The sequence below is a fragment of the Eschscholzia californica genome, unplaced genomic scaffold (assembly GCF_041429995.1).
Source record: "Eschscholzia californica isolate CP2 unplaced genomic scaffold, dmEscCali1.0.p SCAF_1, whole genome shotgun sequence".
Classification (NCBI taxonomy): domain Eukaryota; kingdom Viridiplantae; phylum Streptophyta; class Magnoliopsida; order Ranunculales; family Papaveraceae; genus Eschscholzia; species Eschscholzia californica.
In genome coordinates this window covers 42,353,254-42,376,922 of record NW_028238198.1, presented here as the reverse complement: position 1 = coordinate 42,376,922, position 23,669 = coordinate 42,353,254, and the positions used below count along the sequence as shown (strand labels likewise).

The window sequence follows — 23,669 nt, the reverse complement described above, 5'->3', positions numbered from 1 at the left end:
TGTGCCCGAATAATACTTAGATTATAGGGTCTTAGAATCTATTGACGAACTGAATGATGAGATCATGGTTCAAGTGGGAGTAGTCAATAAAGGTTCTTGGATATGAATCCAAACGAACCATAGGCGAACAAGAAATAAACTTAAAAAATGAGATCTTTTAAGGGGTAATACTAAGATTTAACAAATCATTACGCAAACCCACATAACCTTTTACGTAATAAATCATGAATGGTTATGCAAGAGTTCACAGTAACGCAACTTGATAAATTACGTAATAAGTCCCAAAAGGAATTTTGAGTAAAGCCTACCCAGGTTAAGACATCTGTTGAGCCCTTGTTCATCGATGGTGGGTCATGCCAAAGCCAGATGCCATCTTTTACCTCGGAACAATACGGGTAGATCTATGAAGAGGTCTCTACATGTCTAAATGGTTATTCACAACGAGTCAGCAAAAGGGTTTTGGATTTCGGGGCTAAAGGACGATTAAATGTTTAAATCGTTAACCAAGAGTCATAGGAGTATGATCAGTAAGGAGTTACTCACCCAGGACGACGAATTAAGGGCAGTGCCAAAGTACGCTTAATTTCGAAGGAATGGGATCTTGGAATTATATTATTCTAAGGGGACAACAAATATAGAATAATATAGGCAAATTGAGAAAAATTGTGAGGATAACAAGTTTAATCACTTTCGAATTTCTTACATGTAGTTTAATTACGACAACAAAAGACTCCAGCAGCATACGCTGGCTTCTGGAAAAAGAAAAGTTGAATGGTGACAACTTTATGGTATGGGAAAGGAATCTAGGACTTGTCCTAAGATCCGAACATAAGGCAAACGTGTTAGACACACCTATTCCTGTTCTCAATGAAGATTCGACTGAACAAGAGAGGGAGCAAGAAAGAAATATTCGGAAAAGGTCCGAACCCATAACATGCCTCATGTTGGCAACCAAGAAATCTAATCTTCAGCATAAGTTCATAGAAATGGATGCCTGCACCATGATTCGACAACTTCGGAATTTGTTCCAAAAGAAGTCAAGAATGGAGAGGTATGAGACTTCAAGAACGATATTGGATATGCGTCTTGAAAAGGAAAGCCTGTAGGGCCACATGTTTTCAAAATGATTAGTCTTTTTGAAAAACTAAATCGACTGGGAGTCGACAATGGCCGAGATTTCGCCACTAATATTATTTTGCATTCGCTACATAATGGATTTAACCAATTTAGAATGCACTATAATATGAATGGATGGGACAACTCTCTGGAAGAACTACACGCTATGCTCCAAACAGTCGAAGAGAACATTGCAATAGTTGAACCCAAGAAAGAAGTTCTAATGGTTCATAAAGAAAGGGGATTTAAGAAGGACGGGAAGCAGAAATTTAAAAGGAAGAAAACGGGTAAAGGGAAAGGCAAAGAAGTTGCCATGAACAAAGGTACCCATTCTGATTCCAAGTGTTTCAATTGCGATGGCACTGGCCGTTGGAAAAGAAACTGTCCAAAATTCCTGGAAGACAGAAAGAACGGAACTGGGAGTTCCAGTCAAGGTAAAAATTATTAAAAGTTATTCAATTAAATACTAATTCCTCAAGGTATGTGATACCTAAAAGACTCTTATCATTATGAATGACAGGAGCAAGGGGGAGCTGAGTATTTATTCAAGAGGAGATGAACCTGTCAAAAGCTAAGAAGGCAAGAGTTGCTGGAAAAGCTGAAGAAGGATCATAGACTCGATAGGTAATACTTTAAGGCAGTTTTAGTATTCTTTTTCTTTTCAGAACATTGACTCTGTAATGAGATTATGGGAGTGAATAAAATATTAGATATTTTATGATGTTCTTAAAAGAGCCTATTTAAACTTTTAAGGAATTATACCGAATGATCCGACTTAGTCATTCTAATCTTGTCAAATAAGCTTGAAAGAACAAGAAAGAAACTAAAGTTGTTTGGTCACGTATCTCTCAACAATAGTCAATCATGGTTTGGACGATGAAATTTGACAAGAATTCTCGTGAGAGAACAGAGTTCAGTTAATCGTAGAAACTCATGTTAGACATAAAAATCTACGATTAAGGTGATTAGAATGGACTTAAGACTAGATTTTGGAAAAGTTTTGGAAACAAATCCTAAATCGAGAAGTGGGTCTAAGTGACTAAAGAATATGATGAGAACATAAGTTCAATAGTCATCGATCTTCCAAAAATATAAAAGTCTAATACGAATCTGCCAACCCACTAAAAACCTAGAAAAGCTATAGTGAATAATTGAGTCCATATGAATATGGATATTCTTTTTAGAAGGAGTTCTAAAAACTAGTCAATTATTCTAATGTCTAAAGCGTGTTAAACATAAGTCCTTCAAAAAGAAGAACGGGGTTTTCTCACAAATCATCGAAACACAATGAGATTGTTGCTCTCGATGGTGTCTTCATTAAAAGGAGGGTCCTTCAAAGAAGACAAGTTGGAGGAAAAATCGAATAGAATTCGATAAAGAGCAACAAAGGGAGTAAGGAGTTACTTGCTTTAAAACGAAAGGGAGTAAGGAGTTACCCGCCTTACGAGACGAGGGATGTCGCCTTGAAAAAAGGGAAAATCGCCTAGAAACTTCTTAAGGAGTTAAGAAGGTTGCTCAAAACCCCCAATGACTCTTGAGAAGATTCAAACGGACTATAGCAGAAATCACTCTGAAATTAGACCGGAAATCCAAAGAGATAAGAGTAAGAATGGTCAAATCTTGTGCGACAAGAAGGTAAGTGGGAGTGAAACAAGCCAGTTTCATGTCCCGTATGTAGGAGACATACTCGAGAGGACAGAAGGCGAGGGTTGATTAACTATGGGCATCAAAGTCTATGGAGATAGACGAAAGGATGATAAAGACTCGTTCAAATGGAGTTTCGAAGAGGTCTGAATAAGAAGATCTCTTTGAGAGAAATTATACCCAGCTCCTGTGATGAACATGGGAGAGACACTTATGTTTGAAAACATAAGAACGATCATGAGATGATTGTTGTTTACCCGAACATCTGAGAAGTACTTGGAGTACAAAAGATGTCATCACCCATACAAGTCAGAAGATTGAAGAAAGTCATAAAAGTAATCTTCCGAAAATAAAGATAGGAATCTTTTAGGAAGGGCAAACAGGTGGAAAAGAGTTTTTCATGCTGGGAGTCGTTACTAACTCTACTAGATAAGAAAGTAAAATTAGAACTTGGGAAGTAATAATTTTAGTGGGAGAAACTGATATTATCATAAAAGCTTACGAAGGGTTCGAAAGCAAGATAATAACAAAGCGAAGTGAAGAGGAAACTAAACTGTCACCTTAGAACGATCATGAAGATGCTCGAATCTAAGGAATTAGGATCAAGGAAGAAGCATCCTAAGAAGACTTGTAAAATTGAGAACGTGAAGGAGTTCACACGGGTGCTCAAATTTTACAGACTCTTGTTATCCGAAATAAACCGTGTTTGTTTCGTCATCTAAATTGTGGTTTATAATTTAGACGACAGTCCAAAAGGATGGAGTGTTCCAAGTAGGTTTATTAGATACGTGATCTAATAAAAGAAACCCTACTAAGTGAACATGGAAGCACACCATCTTACTATCCCTGGTCCAGGTCATTAATTGGACAATAATGACTTAAGAAGACTAGCATGAGTGATTGAGAAGATAGCGCTGTTTCTTGGGCTATGGGAATAGGAGTATTCAAAGGTCAACTTCATGGATGTATAGTTGATACACTGGAAACCCGCCGAATGAGAGTACTTCAAGAGTTGAAGTTGTAAGTTGTCATAACTCTCATTTAAGCAAATTGGAGAGATTCCTCAAAACATGAGTACTCACTCAGTTTATGGAAGGAATGTCGAACTTTGGTACCGTTAAACTCCATCCGTAAAAAGTGGTTATAAAAACGGAATACTAGAGGAGACAGGATAAACATCTCATAAATCCAAACAAACAGATGCTCTGATACTGTTTGATGGAATTCCATTAATCATGCATAGAAATTATGAAGAAAACAAATAATGAAAATAGCACAAGATCTCTATTTGATGAATTAAAGAGATGTAGAAGGTTGTGAGTAGGTTACCTGAATCTATAGCTTGAAGACATAATAGATTTCAGTGTTCTCTTAAGATTTGAACAATATCTTCTAAACCTTGAGGATGTACGTTGTTTCAGATTTCACAAAAATTAGTTTTAAGTAATAAATTTTCGAACTTTTTATTTCAAGTCCTTCCCATCCTCTTTCTTCATCCCTCCTCTCTTTCATCTTCTCTTCAAAAAAGGCAAAGAACCCCCTATTTCCTCTCCTTTCTTTACTCATCTCCAATTTTCCATAACTTCAACCAAGTTTTTTTGTTCTTCATTCTCCATATCGCCTCTTACTTATCTTCCTCAAATCTCCGACCCCTACTACGTTATTTCTCTGAAATCAGAAATAAACTTAGAGAGATAAAGAGGGTAAACACAATCTAAACCCTAGAAATCAGTAAAATCTCTTGAAGCTCTTACAATGGGACGTCCAAAGCAAGTTTCTTCATCCATTAATCCTCCCCAAGAGAGGCAAACATATTCTAAACCCTATAAATCAATTAATTTTGAGCCCTAAAATATATTTCATCACTTTCAAACCCTATAAATTTGGGTGATTGGGACTTTTTTTTGTGTTTTGATTCGAGTATGGCCATGTATGATGTATACAATATAATTTCGAAGCATATAGTGCATATTTTTATGGGTTGATATCTAACCTGATTTACAACCCGCCAAACCGCTTACAAGGCAATGGTAATTACTGAGACACAGTTGGCATGCGAAGCAGGGCTCTGAGGCAGAGCTGGACTCCGAGACAGAGCTGGAATGCGGGGCAGAACTTATGTCGTCATTAGTGTTAGTGTATCCATGTGTATTTTAGATTTAAAAGAGAGAGTCGGTGAGGCGGTGTGTCGGTGGGATTAGGGTTTTAGTGGATATATAAACTAAAACCTTAGTAGATATCTGGGTCAAATTCTCACGAATCTCTTGTGTAACTTGTTTGTTTATCATAGTGGAAATCATCGCGTCGTTGTCGCCGTGGAGTAGGTCCCACCAACCGAACCACGTAAATCTCTTGTGTCTAATAAGGTGATTGTTCTTTATTTCCTATTGCTTTTCTTGGAATACTTGATTTCGTGATAACAAACGCCATTCAGTTATAACAGGCTTCAAGTATAATGGGTTAGAAGATATTCATGGGTGATTTTTCTATTCAAAGAAATATGGTGTTTTTGTTCTTCTTCTTCTGGTTACAAGATGATGGGAGATGTTGTAACTTATTAGCCTTTTATTCACTATTATTTCTTTGAGAGACTTTTGACATCATTGGTTTCAGTTTTACTTCGTGACTTAGGTCATATTTGTCTTCTTCGGATTGTCGGCATCTTTCGTGCCAAATGGGAGTTAAGGATCACCTTGTCGATATCATCATATGTGGTAACATCAACCTTAAAGGAAGGTTAAAAAAGGAGTATGATGGAGACCATCTACCTAATGGGCCAGTCCGCAATACACAACCAAGCCCTAGTGAGTTTTTTTTGACAAGTTTCTACAGAGTTCAAGTTTTAGAAAGTTCCCTTATTTTTAGAAGTCTATTTAGGTTAATAGTTTTTTTATGAGATAATTTAGGGCGGGAGTGCTACATGTACAAGATCCTTGACAAAATTCTTGACTTAATGACTCAATTTCGCTAAAAGGCAAAAGTTAATCAAAGTTTGACTTTGATCGGGACCTTTCACTTAGCATTTTGTCAAGAATTTTGTCAAGATTCTTTGTACATTTAGCATTTCCCAATTTAGGGTAATAGTTATCAAGAAGAGTTTAAAAGTTATTTATTTCCTAGTTAAAGCATATTTACAAATATTAAACCCTACAAAAGGGATTTGAGTTTATCTTTATATTACATTTTTGAATTTTATCAACCGAGTTTATTATTAATAAACTTTCTTTTTTATCATTATTTTATTAATTTATTTAGTTATTTTATCATAATTTTAATGGTAGATTATATTACTTGAACGCTTCCGCAACAATCTACATCTACCATTCTCCTAAATGCTCTTTTCTCCATACCCCAATTAACCTAGAGGACGCAATGTCTGCTTCCAAATACTCCCAAGATAACTAACTGCAAATGAGCTCTTTTCTGGGAAGATGAGTAGAGAACTTGGTGACTTGCTCGAGGGTGTAACCAATGGTGAAGATAACATACTCTGGCAAGGTGAAGGGTAAAGCAATGTGTTCCCAACCATCCTCTACTCGACCAATTCACTTAAGAGTCCTAGGTTGAGAAGAAAATAGAAAGGTTTTTCCAACAGTATCAATTAGGGTTGCAAAATGGTCTGAAAACCCGAGACCCTGCCCTAACCATACGGTCTGTGAGGACCCGTCGACCGAAAGAAGCTCGACTCGAACTTACCAGACCCGAAAATTCGGATTAAAGCGGTCGGGACTCGGGTAAAGCATTATACTCGAGTCGCGATCCGGGAACTCGGATTGAAGCGATCGGGACTCGAGTAAGGCCTTATACCCTAGTCACGACCCATTATACCCGTCTGAGACCCCCGCTTCAACTGCCCGAAAACCCGCCCGATCTCGGGTTAGTAGGATCCATTGATCCAATGACAGAGGTCCCTTAAATTTCCATCATACTTAGGTTAACAGGGCCCTGACCAAATGTTATTTGCACCAAGCAAGACAATCTTCTTTGCCCCCAAACACCAATTTGCACCCGGGTGCAAGGGACACAGTACGATAAGTCGCGGACTGACAAGTCCAAGACTAATATGAGGGTATTATAATGGTGGTTCTGGACTCTTAGATTTCGATAAGAGGAGACCTTTTAATCAAGGTTTTTCTCCCTATAACTCCTCATCGTGGATCAATGTTGGTTTGGTGTTTAGGTTATTTCCATTATGGTTTCACGTTCTTTCACCAATGAAAACAAGCTTCTTTGTCTCTCTAACTGCTCGTTGTGGATCGATGATGAGAAATTTGCAATTGAGGTTGTTTTCGTGATGACAATGAGAAGAAGAACAAGGAGAAGCAGTAACTACGGTAGTCAAAGGGGGGAGGCTCGACCACTGGGTGCCTAACCGTCGTATCCGGTACTAACAAGCACCGGGCGTGAATAACAATTCTGACGGGTGCCTTTGGCCAGACCAAATATCAATAAATCTTTGAACCATCACCAGGGGAAGATAAGATTATTAGGTCGTAGAGACATAAGATAAGCCCTAGTAATCAAGAAAAAGTGATCAATCATGTAACAAAAGGTAACCCTTGGAAAAAGATTATTTGGTAGAGATGAAGAAGAGGACTGAGTATTGCTGGGATTCAAATAGAAAACATTAGATAGATACTGATACACATAACACCTTAAAAGAGTTCGGACATTGGACAAGTCGAGAATGGCTGCCAAATAAACACTTCAACTTCTCTGTCCCGAACATTCTCAAGCATCGACAAGAAGCTAAACGTTGGTTGCTTGTCACCTCCTTGTTTACCAATTCACAAGGAGAACGGATATAGAAGAGTTGGGTATAGAATAAGTATCCTTTTCGACACAAATGCAAATAGCAAACGCTATATCTATTCAGATTATTTTGAAGTTTTACAAGGTTTTGAACACAAACTCAGTTGTTACATCCATTCTATTAAGCATTCTAGTTACACCGCTAAGCCAATATATTTTCTTCTACAACAAGGTCAAGAGTTTAAATAGTTACTAGCAATGGAAAGCAAATGAAAACAAGGCGAAGGAAATTTGAAAAACAAAACGTCAAAGAAAGACTAGATGATTATTGCTACTACCATATCTTGAACATGTATACTAACTAGAGATTCATAATCTTTAATAAAACAAGTACTAGAATGAAGTGAATAGTTTCTAATTCTAGAATAAAAAAAACTTCAGACCCATCCGTCTTAAATTACAATCTGAACAGGGTACTTGCAGTCGGTTTAGCCAGAAAAGGAATACGATAAGCTATACCTTGTTTAATGACCAACGAACCCGTTCGAACATTATATACTCCCATTTGGGAATTGTTTTCAGTTAGCATCCAACTTTTCGAATATAAAACCAGTAGCTCACCATCATAAAAAAATGGCCAAGAGAACCCATCACACATTAACTTAATTCTCTTTGTAACCCAACAAGTCTTATTCTCGTAATCATCATAGAGCACTGAAATTATCGCTTCACCCCCGTACTGGATAACAAAATTAAGTCGATCTTCTACAACTCCAACCCAAGTACGTATTTGTCTAATACGATAACAAGGAACCTCTTGTGGTGCTTTAAAAGTGTAACCCCTCTCTTTATTCACATCAAATGCAACAATAAATCCTGATAAAGAGTGCCAGTATAATACTCCTTTAATACAAACAGAATAAGAACCATACATATATACTGACCAATCAGTGTGTTCACAAGTTATTGTCTCTTTAGAATCTCTCCAACGCATTGTATCTGATGTAAAAATCTTGAACCTCCACAACTCTTTATCCTTTACCTCTTTTCCGTAACCAAAAACCACCTTATAGTGGTTACGAAAAGCCAAGTCAACTGGATCGACAACTAACCCAAAGAGAAAATCTGTAAGATTTACATCTTTAGCCTTCGGATATGGAATGCGTAGGATCTTTTTCGTGAAAGCGTTGCATATGTAAATTTGAGGGGTATCGTCAGCATCACACTCAAGAAGGGTCAGCCCATGGCTACAACAATAAACACGAAATATTTCGCAAGGTAGGCCTAGAGGGATAGTTTTAAGGGTAACTGTGGGGAGATCAAAACGCAAATACTCAATGCCCCCATGAGATCCACCACGTACAATGATTTGAGAGGGCCCCTGATAAGACTGCCGACAAGCATGACTACTTATAAAAACTGGACTAGTAATCAAAGAATACCATCGTTTATTAATTATAATGAATTGAGCAACAGTTTCTGCAGATAGTCTCCCAAGAATTTCACAAAGAAGGTTATCATCAAGCTTGTTTATATTTGAACCTACGAGAGATAAAGTTGTTTAGCTTATGTTTTTATCATGTCTTCCATAAAGTAAAACCAAGAAACATAAAATGTTAAGAAGAAAAATATACGAATAATGACACATTCGATAGAAAAAAAATGGTTATTAAAAGACTTACTACTAGAAGAAGTTGTGCATTGGATTGGTTCGTTATGTTTTGCATGTCGTCCCATACACATTAGAAGTTCCAGCCAAATCCCCATAGTCTGTTGGGCAAGTTAGGTTCTCTTTAAGCATAAAAAAGTTAACAATAACTATGAAAATCAAATAGAATTAGGGAAAACAAAACAAAACAACCCAATTTAGAAATGAAATTAGAGAGTTTAATCGACATGATGATTTTATAACTAGATAGCGTTGAAAACAACAAATTGAATAAATGACTTAAACAGAAAGTACCCGAATTATTTTAAGTGTTAACCTTTCACATCACATGTAGAATATTTGTGATACAAACACAAAATATATATTAAAAGTCCAACTACTATTTACATTTACAAGTAAATCAAATATATAAGCTAATAGACATGACAGGGAGATTGAAGTTGCATAAGGAAAGTTGATGAAAAAGATGGGTAAATATAACAATTGAGAAGAAATTTTGGAACATAAAATTAACAACTGGTAAACTAACAAAAAAACCACAAATTTCAAAAGCGACTCAGCTGGCAAAATATGATTAGTAAACCTACAAATAACTAAAAGATAGAGCCAAATTAAATTCAGATATAATTATCTTTAGGATTATAACTAAACTTATAATAATTAACATAATCATTTGATGTCCACCACCCTTCGGTGTAGTGGACTAGTGGTTGGACATTCCTTCTTAAGCCCCATGAAGTTTTGGGATCGAGTCTCCATGGAAGCAGTTTATCACCTAGATTTATCTCATGTAATTTAAGCAATAAATAACGTGTATCTAAGAATAGAGGGGTTTACATGCTCCTAAGGGTCTTTCTTTATGGTCCAAGATTTCATTCTTAAGCCCCATGGTTTTAACATAGTTACTTTTGAGATTGACAACAAAGGGATACACTGCCCTACATCAAAATCTGGCTCAATCCACACAGTTTTACTGTTTTTGCTGCAAAAGGCTACAAAATGCAAACCGAAAAAGGCCTCTTGTTGTTCATGTTAGGATAAAGTTATTTTGTTTAGCTTGAGGTGGCCACATCAAGAATAGGTGTGTACAATCTCATATGAGGTGTAGACAAATAGGAACACTGATGGTGTGTTGGACATTCCCATTGAAGTGCTTCATTTATGAGACACATCATTCGTCGAGAAGGTGTCCAGACCATGTTTCTTTTCCCACATTATAAAAGGAGATGAATAACTTGAATTCAAAATCATCCCATCTTCATAAATCAACAAGAGAACAAGAGAGAGGGAGTTTTAGTTTCTTCTAGCCTGTATCTTCTTCTCAAGTGAGAAAGAGTACATAGTATTTCTCCTAGTACAAGAGTTCTTATTTAGAGAGAAATTGTAGTTCACTTCTCATAAGTGAAATCTATCTACAAGTTGCTCATCTTGGTGTTGTTTTCAATCCGCCTCTAGTTTCAATTGAGTGTCCAAGACTCATAACCTTTATAACAGTTCTTCTAGTTAGAAGTTGATGTTTCGATCTATCTCTATCTTGTCTTGCCTTCATTAAGACATAGTCCTGGTTTGAAGTAGGCGATAGAATTTTCATTACTCAGTACGAAAATAGATCATGAAGTGAACCGAGAAAGTGATCATATCGGGGAAGAGGGATCAAAAAATGTAAACTTTCTAATTTTTCAGGGAATTGAAAAGTGGGGTGTGAAATTCCTTTCCTGGTTTGTGGCCAAGTTTTTTTTTTTGATGAAGAGGTTTATGGCCAAGTTGATGTTCATAGAATAGGAGAAAGAAACTGTTGGGGAATCAACAGTAGAGAAAAATGATGCATTAAAAACACAAGGGATTAATTGTTAATTGGTTGATGCATTTTACAATCACTAGCATAATTAGGTAAAAATTTTGTTGATGCATTTTACAATCACTAGCATAATTAGGTAAAAATTTTGGTGGTGGTGGTAGTGGTATGGGATGAGGAAGAAGAAGTGTCTCGTTTCTCTTTAAAAAAAATTTCACCCCGAAAAATTGATGAAATTTACAATTTATCCTTTCAAAATATCTACCTCCAACTTTTCCTTTTTATTTCCCTCAAGCACGGGCCAATTAAAATAACAAAAGTATAGTGGGGCCAATTAAAATAACAAAAGTATAGTGGGGCCAATTAAAAATAACAAACTTTTAACAAAAAATAAATTAAAAATTAAAAATAACAAAAGTATGGAAAAAATTGTCGTCTAACCGTTGGATGCTCTCTAAGATGGAATCAACAGCAGACAACAGAGGAGCCCGCAACATCGAAAAGGTCACATTTGTCATTTCCTTTTTCTCGATACAACAATGATACTATGACGGGTGCGAACCCCTGGTGAAACCTGACACATGGCGTGCCACCTGGGCATAACATCCAATGTGTAAAGCTAGGAACCCTAGATTTCAACAAAATAACAAAATAGTCTCTCCAAATCCCCGTAATTAAAAAGAAGGATTTTCCATAAGTAAGATGAAATTAGGGTTTCATCATCGGATGGAGGCGAGTCTTCATCAGTTTTCTTCTTCATTTTTCTTCTTCCTCTTCATTCGTTTGTTTTGTTGGGTATGAAAAAGGTTAGGGTTTTAATCTAGAATTGTTAGGGTTTTCTTCTAAATTTGTTCTAACGAAGTTAAGGTATCCTCTTTAGTTTCTCTATCTAGCTTCCATATTTCTTCTGGAGTTGTATTATATTTCCTTGAATTTATGAAATTATGAGTTCTTTAATGTACAAAGTAGATTGATGAAAAAAGAAGAAAACCTAAATTATGAGGAAACCCTTTTTTTTGTTGAAATGGAGGAAACCCTTAAAAGAAGAAAAAAACCCAAGTTCCCCAAAACAACTCAACTTACCCGCGAGAATTTCTTTTTCAGATTTCAAATAATAATTGAAAGCCTCTGTTTGATATTACTTCAAAAATGAGGGACCAAACTCTTAGTTGTGCAAAACCCATTCCAACCTACCTATGCATGTCAAGTGCTATGCCTAGGGGTGGGAAACGGGTCGGGCTCGGGCGTTTCGGGCTACTCTAGTCAATGCCCAATTAGTTAAGCGGGCGGGCTCGGGTCGGGTAAAATCTTGATTCTCATGCACAAAGCCCGCCATGTGCACAAGCCCATGACGGGTACTTCGGGCAGAGGGTAAATCAGGTTTCGGGCTGATCATAACAAAAATAATTAAAAAATACTGATTTGAGGAAAAGAAATTCATTAAAAAAAATAATATCCAAAATATTTGCTTGAGTTAGACATTTAACAAACTCATAGAATTTCAAACTCAAACATATTCAACTATGTAATAACAAAAAGTTAAAAGCAAAGTTCAATCTTAGTTTGCAATTTGCAGTCATATCTCCATTATATCCTTCATTCTCCACTTCACAAAAATCTCCACAGTCTGCTTTACAAAAAACTTCATAAAAATGGTTAATGGTGTGTTAAATCAACTCGATTTTTCTTCGAGCGAGCTTTAGTGTGCCTCAAGAAGTAGATTGTACCACTATAGATTTTGGATCTTTCAGTTCTCCACAAATTTTGCACTTGGCAACACTTGTCATAGCTCCCTGATTTTCAAGATCAGAGATATCAACAAAATCATACATTACCCAAGCAGTTGAAGTTCTTTTCTTCTTCCCTATTTAAGAGAAATAAACAGATAGGGTTTAAATGATAAAAATAGAGAAAATTTATTAGATGGAAACAAAGGGTTTAAAAACTAGAAACAGAGAGTTTAAGAGTTAGAAACAGATAAGGTTTAAGAGTTACAAACAAAGAGAGATTTGAAGTTATATTATCATCAGTAGATCTACATGGTCTAACATCATTTGATAATAAGATTTGAGTCACCAATTTGCAACATATAAAGCTGCAAAGGCATCTCAAATCTAAGGGAAATATTTAGACCATCATCTTCCACTATCATCTATTTCAAAAGAAATATCAAAATTATAAAGTGTCTAATTTGAGGCTCACCAACATAGGTTAGTCATAAAAAAAACAAACCAGAAGGGCAAACTAACAAATCTTGTTGGTTGTGGGTCCTCTCAACAAAATCTCCTATATTTCATATGGAGCTCACCTACAAAGGCTTATCATTAACTATAAGTCTGTGATAAACACAAAGGGCCAACTCAACAATAAAATCTGAGAGATATAGAGATAGAAACAAAGAGAGTTTAGGAGTTAGAAACAGAGAGAGATTTGAAATTTTATTATCATCAGTAGATCTATATGGTCTAACATCACTTAATAATAAGATTTGAGTCACCAATTTGTAACATATAAAGCTACAAAGGCATCTCAAATCTAAAGAGGACATTATTTAGACCATCATCTACAACTATCATCTATTTCAGAAGAAATATCAAGATAAAAAGTATCTAGTTTGAATCTTACCATTCATTAGTCATAAAAAACAAATCAAAAGGGAAAACTTACAAATCAGAGAATTAAAATCGTTTTCAAAGTACACATAATTTTTTTAAAAGAGTTTAGAAAAAGAGTTAAAAGAAAGATCAAGGAAGTCCGGTCATAGTAGTACACTATCCACCATTCGATCATGGTATTGAAGGTTTGAAGACAAAAAGAATCCATTTATAACTTACTTAGTGTTGAAGACATAACTCTAAAAGAAGGTAATGGAGGTAGAAGATGAAGGTATGAGCTAGAAAGTTTAGGACCTAAGGTTATTCTAGGGTTACAGAGAGGAGATGAAGATGGTAGGAGGTGGAGGAGGGGAAGAAATGGTATTTTCTTCTAATGGGGGTTGTGGTTAAAAGGAGAAGTGAATAGCCACTTTCCTATTTATAAAGAGAACACCCTAGATCTAACGGTTAGAATGAAAGAAGATTTCAATTCTGACCGTAAGATTTAGGGCCTATAAAATAGTCAAATCAATCAGGCTACCAACCGGGCTTTGTGTGCGGGTTTATTGAGCGGGTAGGTCTTTTTCGGACAGAGCTCAAGCCCGCCCATTATCTAGAGGCGGGTCGGGCGTTCACTACCCATGTCGGGCTTCGTGCGACACGTTTTTTCATCGGACTCGGGCGTTTCAGATTGGATTTCGGGCTTCCGGCCGGGCTAAATTCCCACCCTTAGCTATGCCCGTCTTGCATGCCGGGATTGGGGCAGATTCCGACATAATATTCATTGTTGCTGTTGAAAATAGGGGTATTAGTGTTGGGAGCTCTCTAGAACTCTCTCTCTTCCAGCAAAGGGGAGGTCCACCTTGGTCGAACCCTTGTCGAGACATAGGGGATTCCCTACATCAGACGTAGGCTGGGAAAACGGTCTGCGAACCTGAGACCCGACCCTATCCGCCCGTACCGTTGGACTCGTCGACCAAACTGGGCCCGATCCGGACTTACTCGACCCGTTACTTCGGGTTATAGTGGGCGGGACTCGGTTAAGGCCCTCTACCTGAGTGCCGACCCAATATGACCGTCCGTTTAGAGTCCGCTCGACCGTCTGCCTGTTACCCGAACCAGTAAAACCGCCTCAGAGTCTGCCCGACCGTAAACTAATTAGATAGATCCAACGTCTGAGGAATCGGGAGAGACCACAACCTTGGATCAGAAGGGGCGTCAGGTTAAAAACCCTAGGGCGCCCCTTAAAGCCTATAAATACCCCAAGTTTCTAATCCAACTCTCTTTTACGGCTCCTCTCTCTCTCTGATCTCCATCCGTCTCTCGATCTCTCTCTTCTCTTCTCTAACGAAATCAACCGTATGCCTAAAGTTCTAAACCAACCGCAACCCTAAAATTCTAAAACCTAAACCCTAAGTGGATCCAAAGATGAAGAAGATTACTACCCTTGCTTTCTCTATTTAGATGAGAATCAAAAGGAGTTCAAAAGAGATATGAAGACGAAGAAAAGATGATATAGCCGTGTAGGGATGGTCTAGATGAAGAAGAAAACTATCCCTTGCTTTTTCTCAATTATTTTTTTTGAGCTAAACTAGAACTTTCATTCATACGTAGAAATTAAATGCAATACATTACATGATTTGGAGAGTTTTGACTCCTTTGAGTACAACATGGATTTACTATCGTATTACAAAACGAAACTTACAAAAGTAAAGACAACATGAAGGTAAATGAGAGCATTGCTGCAAAAAAAAAGATCCTAAAATTCACAAAATAAAAAGATCATAGAGATCACAAATGAGAGGACCCTAAAGGTCGTGAACGTTTTTATACTTAATTAGTTTTTATACTTAATTATATGTATAATCTTCGTCCCTCCATTGAAAGAAACTTTTTATCATCTCCCATTCAGTTATTTTCTTCAATTTCTTCCTTAATGTTTGTCCATACCAAGAACTAGAAAACGAATTGCTCTTTACTTTTTTTTTTTTTTTTGTTGAAGGAATTGCTCTCTACTTCCAAAATAAAAATATATAGATAACAAGAGGAAAATTCCGGAGAAGGAAACTCTCTCTCTCTCTCTCTCTCTCTCCTAACGGGTCGCGGGCACCTCAAAGGTGGAAAATGACCGGCCCAATCCGCCCGAAGATCATTAGCGGGCTTAAAGTATGTGAGCCCGATCCGCCCGATACCGAAGGAAAATTGCCTGTGGGCGTCCTAGCCCGACCCATTCCCACCCTTAATCAGACGGAGCTTTACTTTGTGACTAGCTTCATTTGTAATACTCTTCATTTGGAAATTCGTAAGACATAACTTGAAAGATGCTCATTTCTAGTCAAAATTTTATGTTTACAGTTCAGAGTGATTTTTCTGCATCTTAAAAACAATTAATTTCACCAAAAGATATAGTTTTTTTTTTGTTGGGATGGAGTCCCGAGTCCATGGACAGATCCAGGATTTTCACCTAAGGGGTGCGGATCTATATACTTAACTAAATTTTTTCTTTTTTTTGCAAACAGAGTAATTAACAAAATATTTATATTCATTAATTATATTAATACTTCAACGATTACAAATGCAATTGACATCAGAGAGTTCATATTTTGAAATGTTTTCATAATCATTGCCAACTTCATCTCATTCCAAGTTCCCTCTCTCGTTGACTCGTTCTCTCTCTCTCTGTATTGTTTCTATTTTAGGGTCATATGATGAATTAGGGATTTTCCAATTCTAACAGATTTAGATAAAGGTTTTAACAGATTAGGCAAATACAGAGAAAGAGAGAGAGTTCAATTTGCTTCCGTGTTTCATCAATCTTCAAGCAATTTCGTAAACTTTCAAGCGATTTCATCGAAATCTTCAAACAATTTCGTCGATATTCAATCGATTTCGTCAATCTTCAAGCAATTCCATCGATTCTAAGCAATTTTAGCAAGCTTCAATTTAAGTTTTCCAAGATTTGTGTTTTCAATTTACCATCTAAAAGGTGGCAAAAAAATTGGACTATTTCACACCTTTTCTTCTCGTACGAACTCGATTTTTACTAGATTTTCCCTCAAACTCGATTTTTACATATAAATGGCCAATGAAACGAAAATCCATTTTTTTATTAGATTTTTCCTCTAAGACCCTTATAGGAATTTAGGATAGTGGAAACTTGAAATATTAAAACTTAAAAATAGTTCGACGAGACTCGAACCCAATACCTAACGCTCCCACTCACTCAAAATTTAAAGCCTTCACCATTGAACCAATTACTACTTGATGACATTTATAAACACAATTGGGTATATATACGGGTAGACACATAAATGTGAAAAAAAAAACACTTTAAATGCTTGCTAAAGGATTTGAAGCCACGTCATCACAATCCACCCATCAACTTAACCACACTTTAACCACTAAGTCAAGGATTTCTCTGTGTCACCTTATTGCATCAGAAATTATAAATATACTAACATATATATTAAAAAAAAGTCTACTACTACTAAATTTCTTTTTCGAGAGGATCCACGGGGTGCGGCCGCACCCCCTCGCACCCCCATGGATCCGCCCCTGCCCGAGTCTGCAAACATATTCCTATCCGCTTGAGAAAGAACAAGCACCAAATTCGTGCCGAACAAGTAAAGAACACAAGGGGTATTGAACGTCATCCAGATCAGTTTTCCTTTTCACCAACTCTAAAACTTAGCGATGTAGAAGCCTATTGTATCAAGTCAGACGACGGGTCAAACATCTGAACTAGTTCTGCCTCCTCCGGGGTGACCCACTCCCTGTAACAATCAAGTAAGAAAGTGTTATTAACAGCTAGAATAGCCATCGAAGGAGAAAATAGGTTCCAATTTCCTAAAACTGGCGAGCAACTACTCTTTTTGTGTAAAGGTAGCACTTCGATTAATAACGCCGCAAATGTAAATCGGAAAATAGTTGTTTCTGTCAAAGGCGTCATCTAAGTGTGCCTTGCCTATAGTGACTCAAATGTTGTTCGAAAACGGTCCATATAATAACGTTCCAATAAACACAATGGGTGTGAAATGTGAATATTTGCAAAAGTTCTTCACGTAACATTTTGATTTGTAGATACAAATGCTCACACAATATTTTGACAAATTCACGGGGCTTGAGTAGAAATTAGTACATAAACAACACTTGAATAAACACCACAATGCTTAATACTCAGGCCCGTGGATGGGGCAGTGCGGGCAGGACGCCCGCACTGGGCCCCCACCAATACAAGGGCCCATATCCTATATGTCAAAGCTTAAGTAATAATAAATAACCGTAAATTTAATAGAATTACCTTTCGCTCAGTTGGTACACTACTTAAGCTTTCAAGCTAGTGACCGAAGGTCGAGTCACACAGCCCGTCATTTCATTATTTTTGTGGTTTTATAAATTCAAAGTACTAATGTTAAATAGACTTTTATATTTGCTCCACTACACTTTATTCTAACTATTTATTAATTTGGGTGCATTCTTTCAACTCCCCCCCCCCCCCCCCCCTTATTTGACTTAAATTATCTATACGGGCATTTTTTTGGATTTAGAGAATGAGAGAAGTATACTCTGAAACTCCAACCCTTCTCAAAGATTAATCACTTTAAAATTTTGAAATCGACCTAAAACCGATGAAGAACACTTCTCGAGGATTTAACCCCTTCAAAAAAATTTCACACACTAGATAAAAAGATATAATCAAAGAAAATTATGATTTTTGGAACCAATTTTTAATAAGAAATTGGGGTCTTTTGAACCGCCTATCTTTAATATCTTTCTTCAATAAACGAATTATCAATAATGTCCATGAGAAGAAGAAGAAGGGATGAGAGAATATAACACCGTCTTTAATGGCTTATGCTACATCTCCCAAATTTGATTATCTGCAAGAGTTAAAATTACATACCCAAAGTTATCTCTAAAAGTTGAGATTAATCTCCCAAACTTATCTTCAGTCTGGAAAGATTACACCTCCAAATTTTATCTTCAACAATTGAGATTACATAAATGTTCGTGCCCAACAAACGCAGTTATACCCTCATATATTTACATTTTGGGTTTCTTTAGTAGGTTATTTTGGTTATTTACGAAAACACAATAAGATAACTTGTAATAAGTTTTTTTTGTTTGTTGAAAGATAATTGCATTATTCTAACATTACAAATATATACTAACTAAATTACATAAATGAAGAATCTGCAAAATAAATATATCTCTGATTCGTAAAATACTCCTCTTTCTTTGGCTTGCAAATCTAACAACTCATCTTGAAAATGATATGTAATTGATCTTTGCAGCCTGTCTAGTTAAGTGAAAGCTACAACTTGAATCTAGCTCATGTAACATTGAAGATGGACAAAATGGACACCTGAATTTCTGAAAAAAAAACATTGACGTTCATAGGGAGAACCAGAAAGTGGTTCTGAGTTATCCGGCCAGCATTCTCTAGACAAAGAGACCATGCTCACTTAAAGAAAAGAAATGAGTCTGACACCTAGTAATTGATAACGTTGTCATAGCATGGGTGTGAATGCCGAACTAAACAAACAAAGAATCACAAATAAATTGCAAAAGGGTAGATGTGAAAATGTTGACGATGTTTGAATAAAAGGTTAGATACAATCGATTACCAAAGACACAAGTAAGCCACAAAAAAAGAGTTAAGAGGGGAGAAACAAAACATGGACGACAACGAAGAAAATTCATATTTCCGAGGTCAAGAGTAACTTAAGGTTAATACTATAGTTCTCTGAAGACAGAGAATATGGGCTCTTGAGACGCAAAGGAGCTTCTCTCTCCTCGAATTGAAGCCCACTCCCAAGGCTTGTAATAAGGGTTGGGCCCTTAAACCCGTTGACTAATGAAAAGAAAATTCCTCGTAATATCATTATGTTAGGGTTAATTCCATTGTGACCCCTAATTTGTGACTAATTGGTCGTTGTGGCTGCTTATAAGTGTTCGACAATTCATTTTGGTCCTCAAGAGCAAAAAATTTTAACTTTTTTCAGATCTATCTCTGTGGTATTTTTGTAAATAACTTATTCACCTACCGAAAAAATAGAATTGAATATTTTTGTAAATTTCATTTTAGTTCATTGGAGCAGCTGTCGTGTAGGATCGCATCCTGCGGTGTTTTGGAGAGAGTTTTTTAATGGAGGGTGAAGTGAAGGTGGTGAAGATATATATAGAGCTTTTAACGAAAGCGTGTTTCAACAATAAAGCAAAAAATTCTAGATATTTTGATCCATTATTGTAAAATATAATTTGAGAAACATTGAGAAGTTATGTCCACTAGTAGTACTACTAAAACCAGTGGACTAACTCCAAGTTATAATCTAAGTACTAAAAATGAGAAACCATAATCTCCAACAACAGATCAACTCTTCTTACTCTCTTTGATTAACAAGAAAGGCTAAAATCAACTAAACTGAAGCAAGAAGATGAAGGAGGAAAGTCTTGTAGTCTCCTGAGATCTCTTTAGCTACTGCATCATCAAGAGTTACATTGTTCCTCTGGTAATACTTGTCCTTTATCTCCTTTAAATCCTTCTCTGCTCTTCTCACTATAACACGACTCAATGATTCTTCGTCCGTTCCTGGGTTCTGAATCGCAGTTCGCAACACCTACAACAACCCCACAATAGAAATTTATTCACTTATGGTAGTAGTAAAGCCCACTGGGCCGGCTCTCCTGAAAACGGGCTTGGCAAGGAAATTTTTTTTCTCAAAGTCCTTTCATGCCTAGACAATGTGGGATAATGCTAATTGGGTGCTTCTAAAGGCACAGGGCCAAAAGGTTGTTAGCATCTGGAAATTTTATTGACTCGGGTCAATGTTCTCTATTAACACTAGTTTTTAATGTGGGTGACGTTCACCTTCACTTGCTTCTTCTTCCAAAATAATACTTATTTACATCAATACTACTCTAGAGTCCTAAATTCTGAGTTGAAGATCGAAACCCACACTTGAAATTGGCTAATTTCATTATTAATGTTGAGTTTTTCTGTCTCTATAAATGGATTGATTTTTAGAGAGAGAAAGATGAAGAAACAGAGGAAACGGATTAGACAATCCGTGAGATAATCCGTGACTTAATGGAAACGGACGGACTGGTCCCGTCCGTCTAGTATGTCTTAGAGCATCATTGTGGTTGGATTTTGTGAGAGATTGATGGAGGGGTTAGATTAACTCCACTTGACCGGTGCCTACATAGTTGGATGGTACTAATAGAGAAAGAAGCGGTTGGACCTGGTACTAACAGAGATGGATGCTAACAGCCTTTTGGCGGGGTGCCTTTAGAAGCACCCATTCTCATTTATAGGGTTTCAGCAGGTACATAAGAGAATAATTGTTAGAATAAAAATTTGTGTACCTTTTCAAAATATTTAGTAGGATCAACAATGCACCGGATTGTTGCGCGTAAAGCTGCTAAGAACTCATCTGCTGGATCTTCCAATAAACTCTACAAAAGAAAAAAAAAGCATGTAGTGAAACTCAGTTTAGTGTAGATTGAATTCAAAATCGATGTCACGATTTCTTTTGTATTGTCCATTAAAAGAATACCTTTGTGATTGAAATCTTGTGTTCATCTTTGTAATAGTTGAAAGTTGCAATCAGTTGTGCTTTGCTCCTTGTAGTTAAAATCCTTATAATTTCATCGTGATTAAATACTTTCTTTTCAATGACATCATGAAGAATATCCGCTTCTGATTTCGCAAGTTTTGAGTCTATTTCATAACCTTCGTACCTGTACGTACTTACTAAACCTAACAAAAACTGCAAAATAAAAACTGGTCAATACGAAGATGCAAGGGTTAATATATGTTTTTTTTATACAGCAAGATTTAAACTGTACGCTCAAGGATTTTAGCGGTTCCCAAGGACAAGACAGGCTCTCGAGGAGGAGGTCCACACAAGACAAAAGAAGGCAAAACTATGTAGTACATTCATACCTTACGAAAATCGCCTGTTGTATGAGAAGCAATATCTTCTTCTAAGCAACGCTTATAACGAAACTGGTAAGCACGTTTGATAGCCAAAAGCTCACCAGGAGAAGGCACACAAGCGATTTCAATGATCGCTCGATAATTTGGTAAACCTCCCTTCTTCAATGCAGCTTTAGCCAAAACCGAATCTCGTTCAAGTGGATCCAATATCCAGTGGCATATCGCTCTCTAAGTGTGAGCATAGTAGTATAACAAATTACATATAAAATCAATTCAGATTTCAGAATAATAATAAGTAAATATATTAAGTTAGTCGAAAAAAAGATAAACTGAAAGAAGAAAGGAAAATGATAAAAATAATATAAATAAAAAAGGAGAAGAGGAAAAGGATTAGGCAGAGTTTAAGAACCTCAAATTCTCCAGAGAGTTCAGATTCAAGTCGTTTGATGAGATCCTCTTGATAAAGTTGTTCATAAGCAACCCTGATTGCTTCCCTTTGAGCCGCATTTCTATGTGCCAGTATTGAAATTAGTTCTTTATCGTCCGTGCCCCACCCTACCAGAACCAATTTGTACCGATTAATTATTGAAGTGGCATATCACTTATAAGTCATGAAAAGACATATAACCTCTAAGTTTTGTTAAATTGTAATCAATGATGTGAGAAATAATAAAAGTTTTATATTATGTTGATTTTGACATGATAATCTATACAAGGAAATGAACCCTCAATAAAAAATAATACAACATTTGAGTAACTGGTATTTGAGAAATACAATTTGACTCGAAAATGGAGGTCGACCACATGCCGAAAGCTGATGTGGCCGGCTCCTACTATTCTGGGCGTGTTTATCTGTACTTGTCTTGTCTGGACTAGTGGGAGCCGGCCACATTAGCTTTCCGTACGTGGTCAGCCCCATTTTCGGGGCAAATAGTTTTTTGTGTTGGTATTAAGGGTCTAAAAAGTAGAATGGTATAGTATGATTGACACAACAAGGATAGGGGTAACAAATTTGTTTACCTTCAACTGCTTTTCTAATATCTTGAGCATCTTCAACAGGCAATGGAATTTGGTCAGGAACAACAAGGGTAGCCATTCTTTGCCTCTCTCTTTCTCTCTAGAATTCCAGTGTATTCTCACTTAGGTCTCTTCTATTCATGTCAATTTATATTTGTCAATTGGTCCTTTGTTACTATTTAATGCTCCTTTATGCCCCTTCTTAATGTTCTTAAATGTAAAATGTTCGGTTAAAAACATTTAGTGCTTAGTATCAGTTAGTTTTTTCTCTACCATTTGGTCAATAAATCAAATTAATGTTCAATCTAGTTTTTGTGGTTTTTTGTTAGGTTAGACAAGCACAATAGAATCACATTATTTATTCAAATCGCACTAAGTAATTGGTAACCGATACTGAATTTCAAATCAATGTCTCTAACATATTAATTTGTGTTGCTTGCTCACGGTTCGTTTGATAGATATTGTACATACAGAATCGCGGCGTGTAACACTTAAATAATGCTCTCACACAAGGCTATGAACTTTTTAATATATCAAGTAATAATATTTCCTTTTTTCATTTTTAGTTCGAGAATGGTTTTCCATTGATGCATGTTGGTTGATTGACCTGCTCAAAAGGAGCAAAATAGAGCCTTGGCTCTTACTCTGGTTTTTCGATTTCTTTTATGTCCGTTAATGGACCTCTACTACATGCGGGGATGGATCCAGAATTTCGACCAATCCAAATAATTTTTTTTTGCAAATAGACACAACAAAACATTGCCTTTAAGGGCAAAATGACGTTACCTTTCGGAGGTTAGGTGGCACATATGGTTTCCGAAAGTTTGTCGAACTTTGAATAAGTAAAATGAACTTCTGACAACCTAAATGACTGTATAATACTTTAATGCTTCTGTGATGAATGGTCTAAAAATATTGTTTATATATCTTTCTGTTTGCAAAATTCAATAGGTATGCACCGTTGGCGAAAGTCTTTCAGGAAATCTTTGTGCACCGAGGTGGGAGGATTTTTTTTTCTCGCCGACTAAAATTTTATATACCGCCAAAAATAATCATCTTCTGACGGCTTTCAAATTGGCTGTTGTACTTATTGTCCTAGGCTTTTTTAGGTTTTATTTTGGACCTAAAGTCCATGGCCTT

At 36.5% G+C, this 23,669-nt stretch overlaps 2 protein-coding genes across 2 annotated transcripts; both read right to left on the bottom strand.

The window, feature by feature from the left end:
* Nucleotides 1-7,818: 7,818 nt before the first annotated feature.
* LOC147566956 (putative F-box protein At1g30930) lies at nt 7,819-9,410 on the bottom strand. The gene is made up of 2 exons (XM_086653550.1): nt 9,195-9,410; nt 7,819-9,054 (listed from the first exon to the last, which is right to left on the bottom strand). Exons 1-2 carry the CDS (start codon nt 9,277-9,279, stop codon nt 7,970-7,972), a joined length of 1,170 nt encoding a protein of 389 aa, XP_086509676.1. The 5' UTR covers nt 9,280-9,410; the 3' UTR covers nt 7,819-7,969.
* A 10,410-nt stretch (nt 9,411-19,820) lies between these two features.
* LOC147566955 (annexin-like protein RJ4) lies at nt 19,821-22,650 on the bottom strand. The gene is made up of 6 exons (XM_086653549.1): nt 22,533-22,650; nt 21,922-22,067; nt 21,519-21,740; nt 21,130-21,342; nt 20,939-21,028; nt 19,821-20,190 (listed from the first exon to the last, which is right to left on the bottom strand). The coding sequence occupies exons 1-6, from the start codon at nt 22,606-22,608 to the stop codon at nt 19,990-19,992; spliced, it is 948 nt and encodes a 315-aa protein (XP_086509675.1). The 5' UTR covers nt 22,609-22,650; the 3' UTR covers nt 19,821-19,989.
* Nucleotides 22,651-23,669: the final 1,019 nt, after the last annotated feature.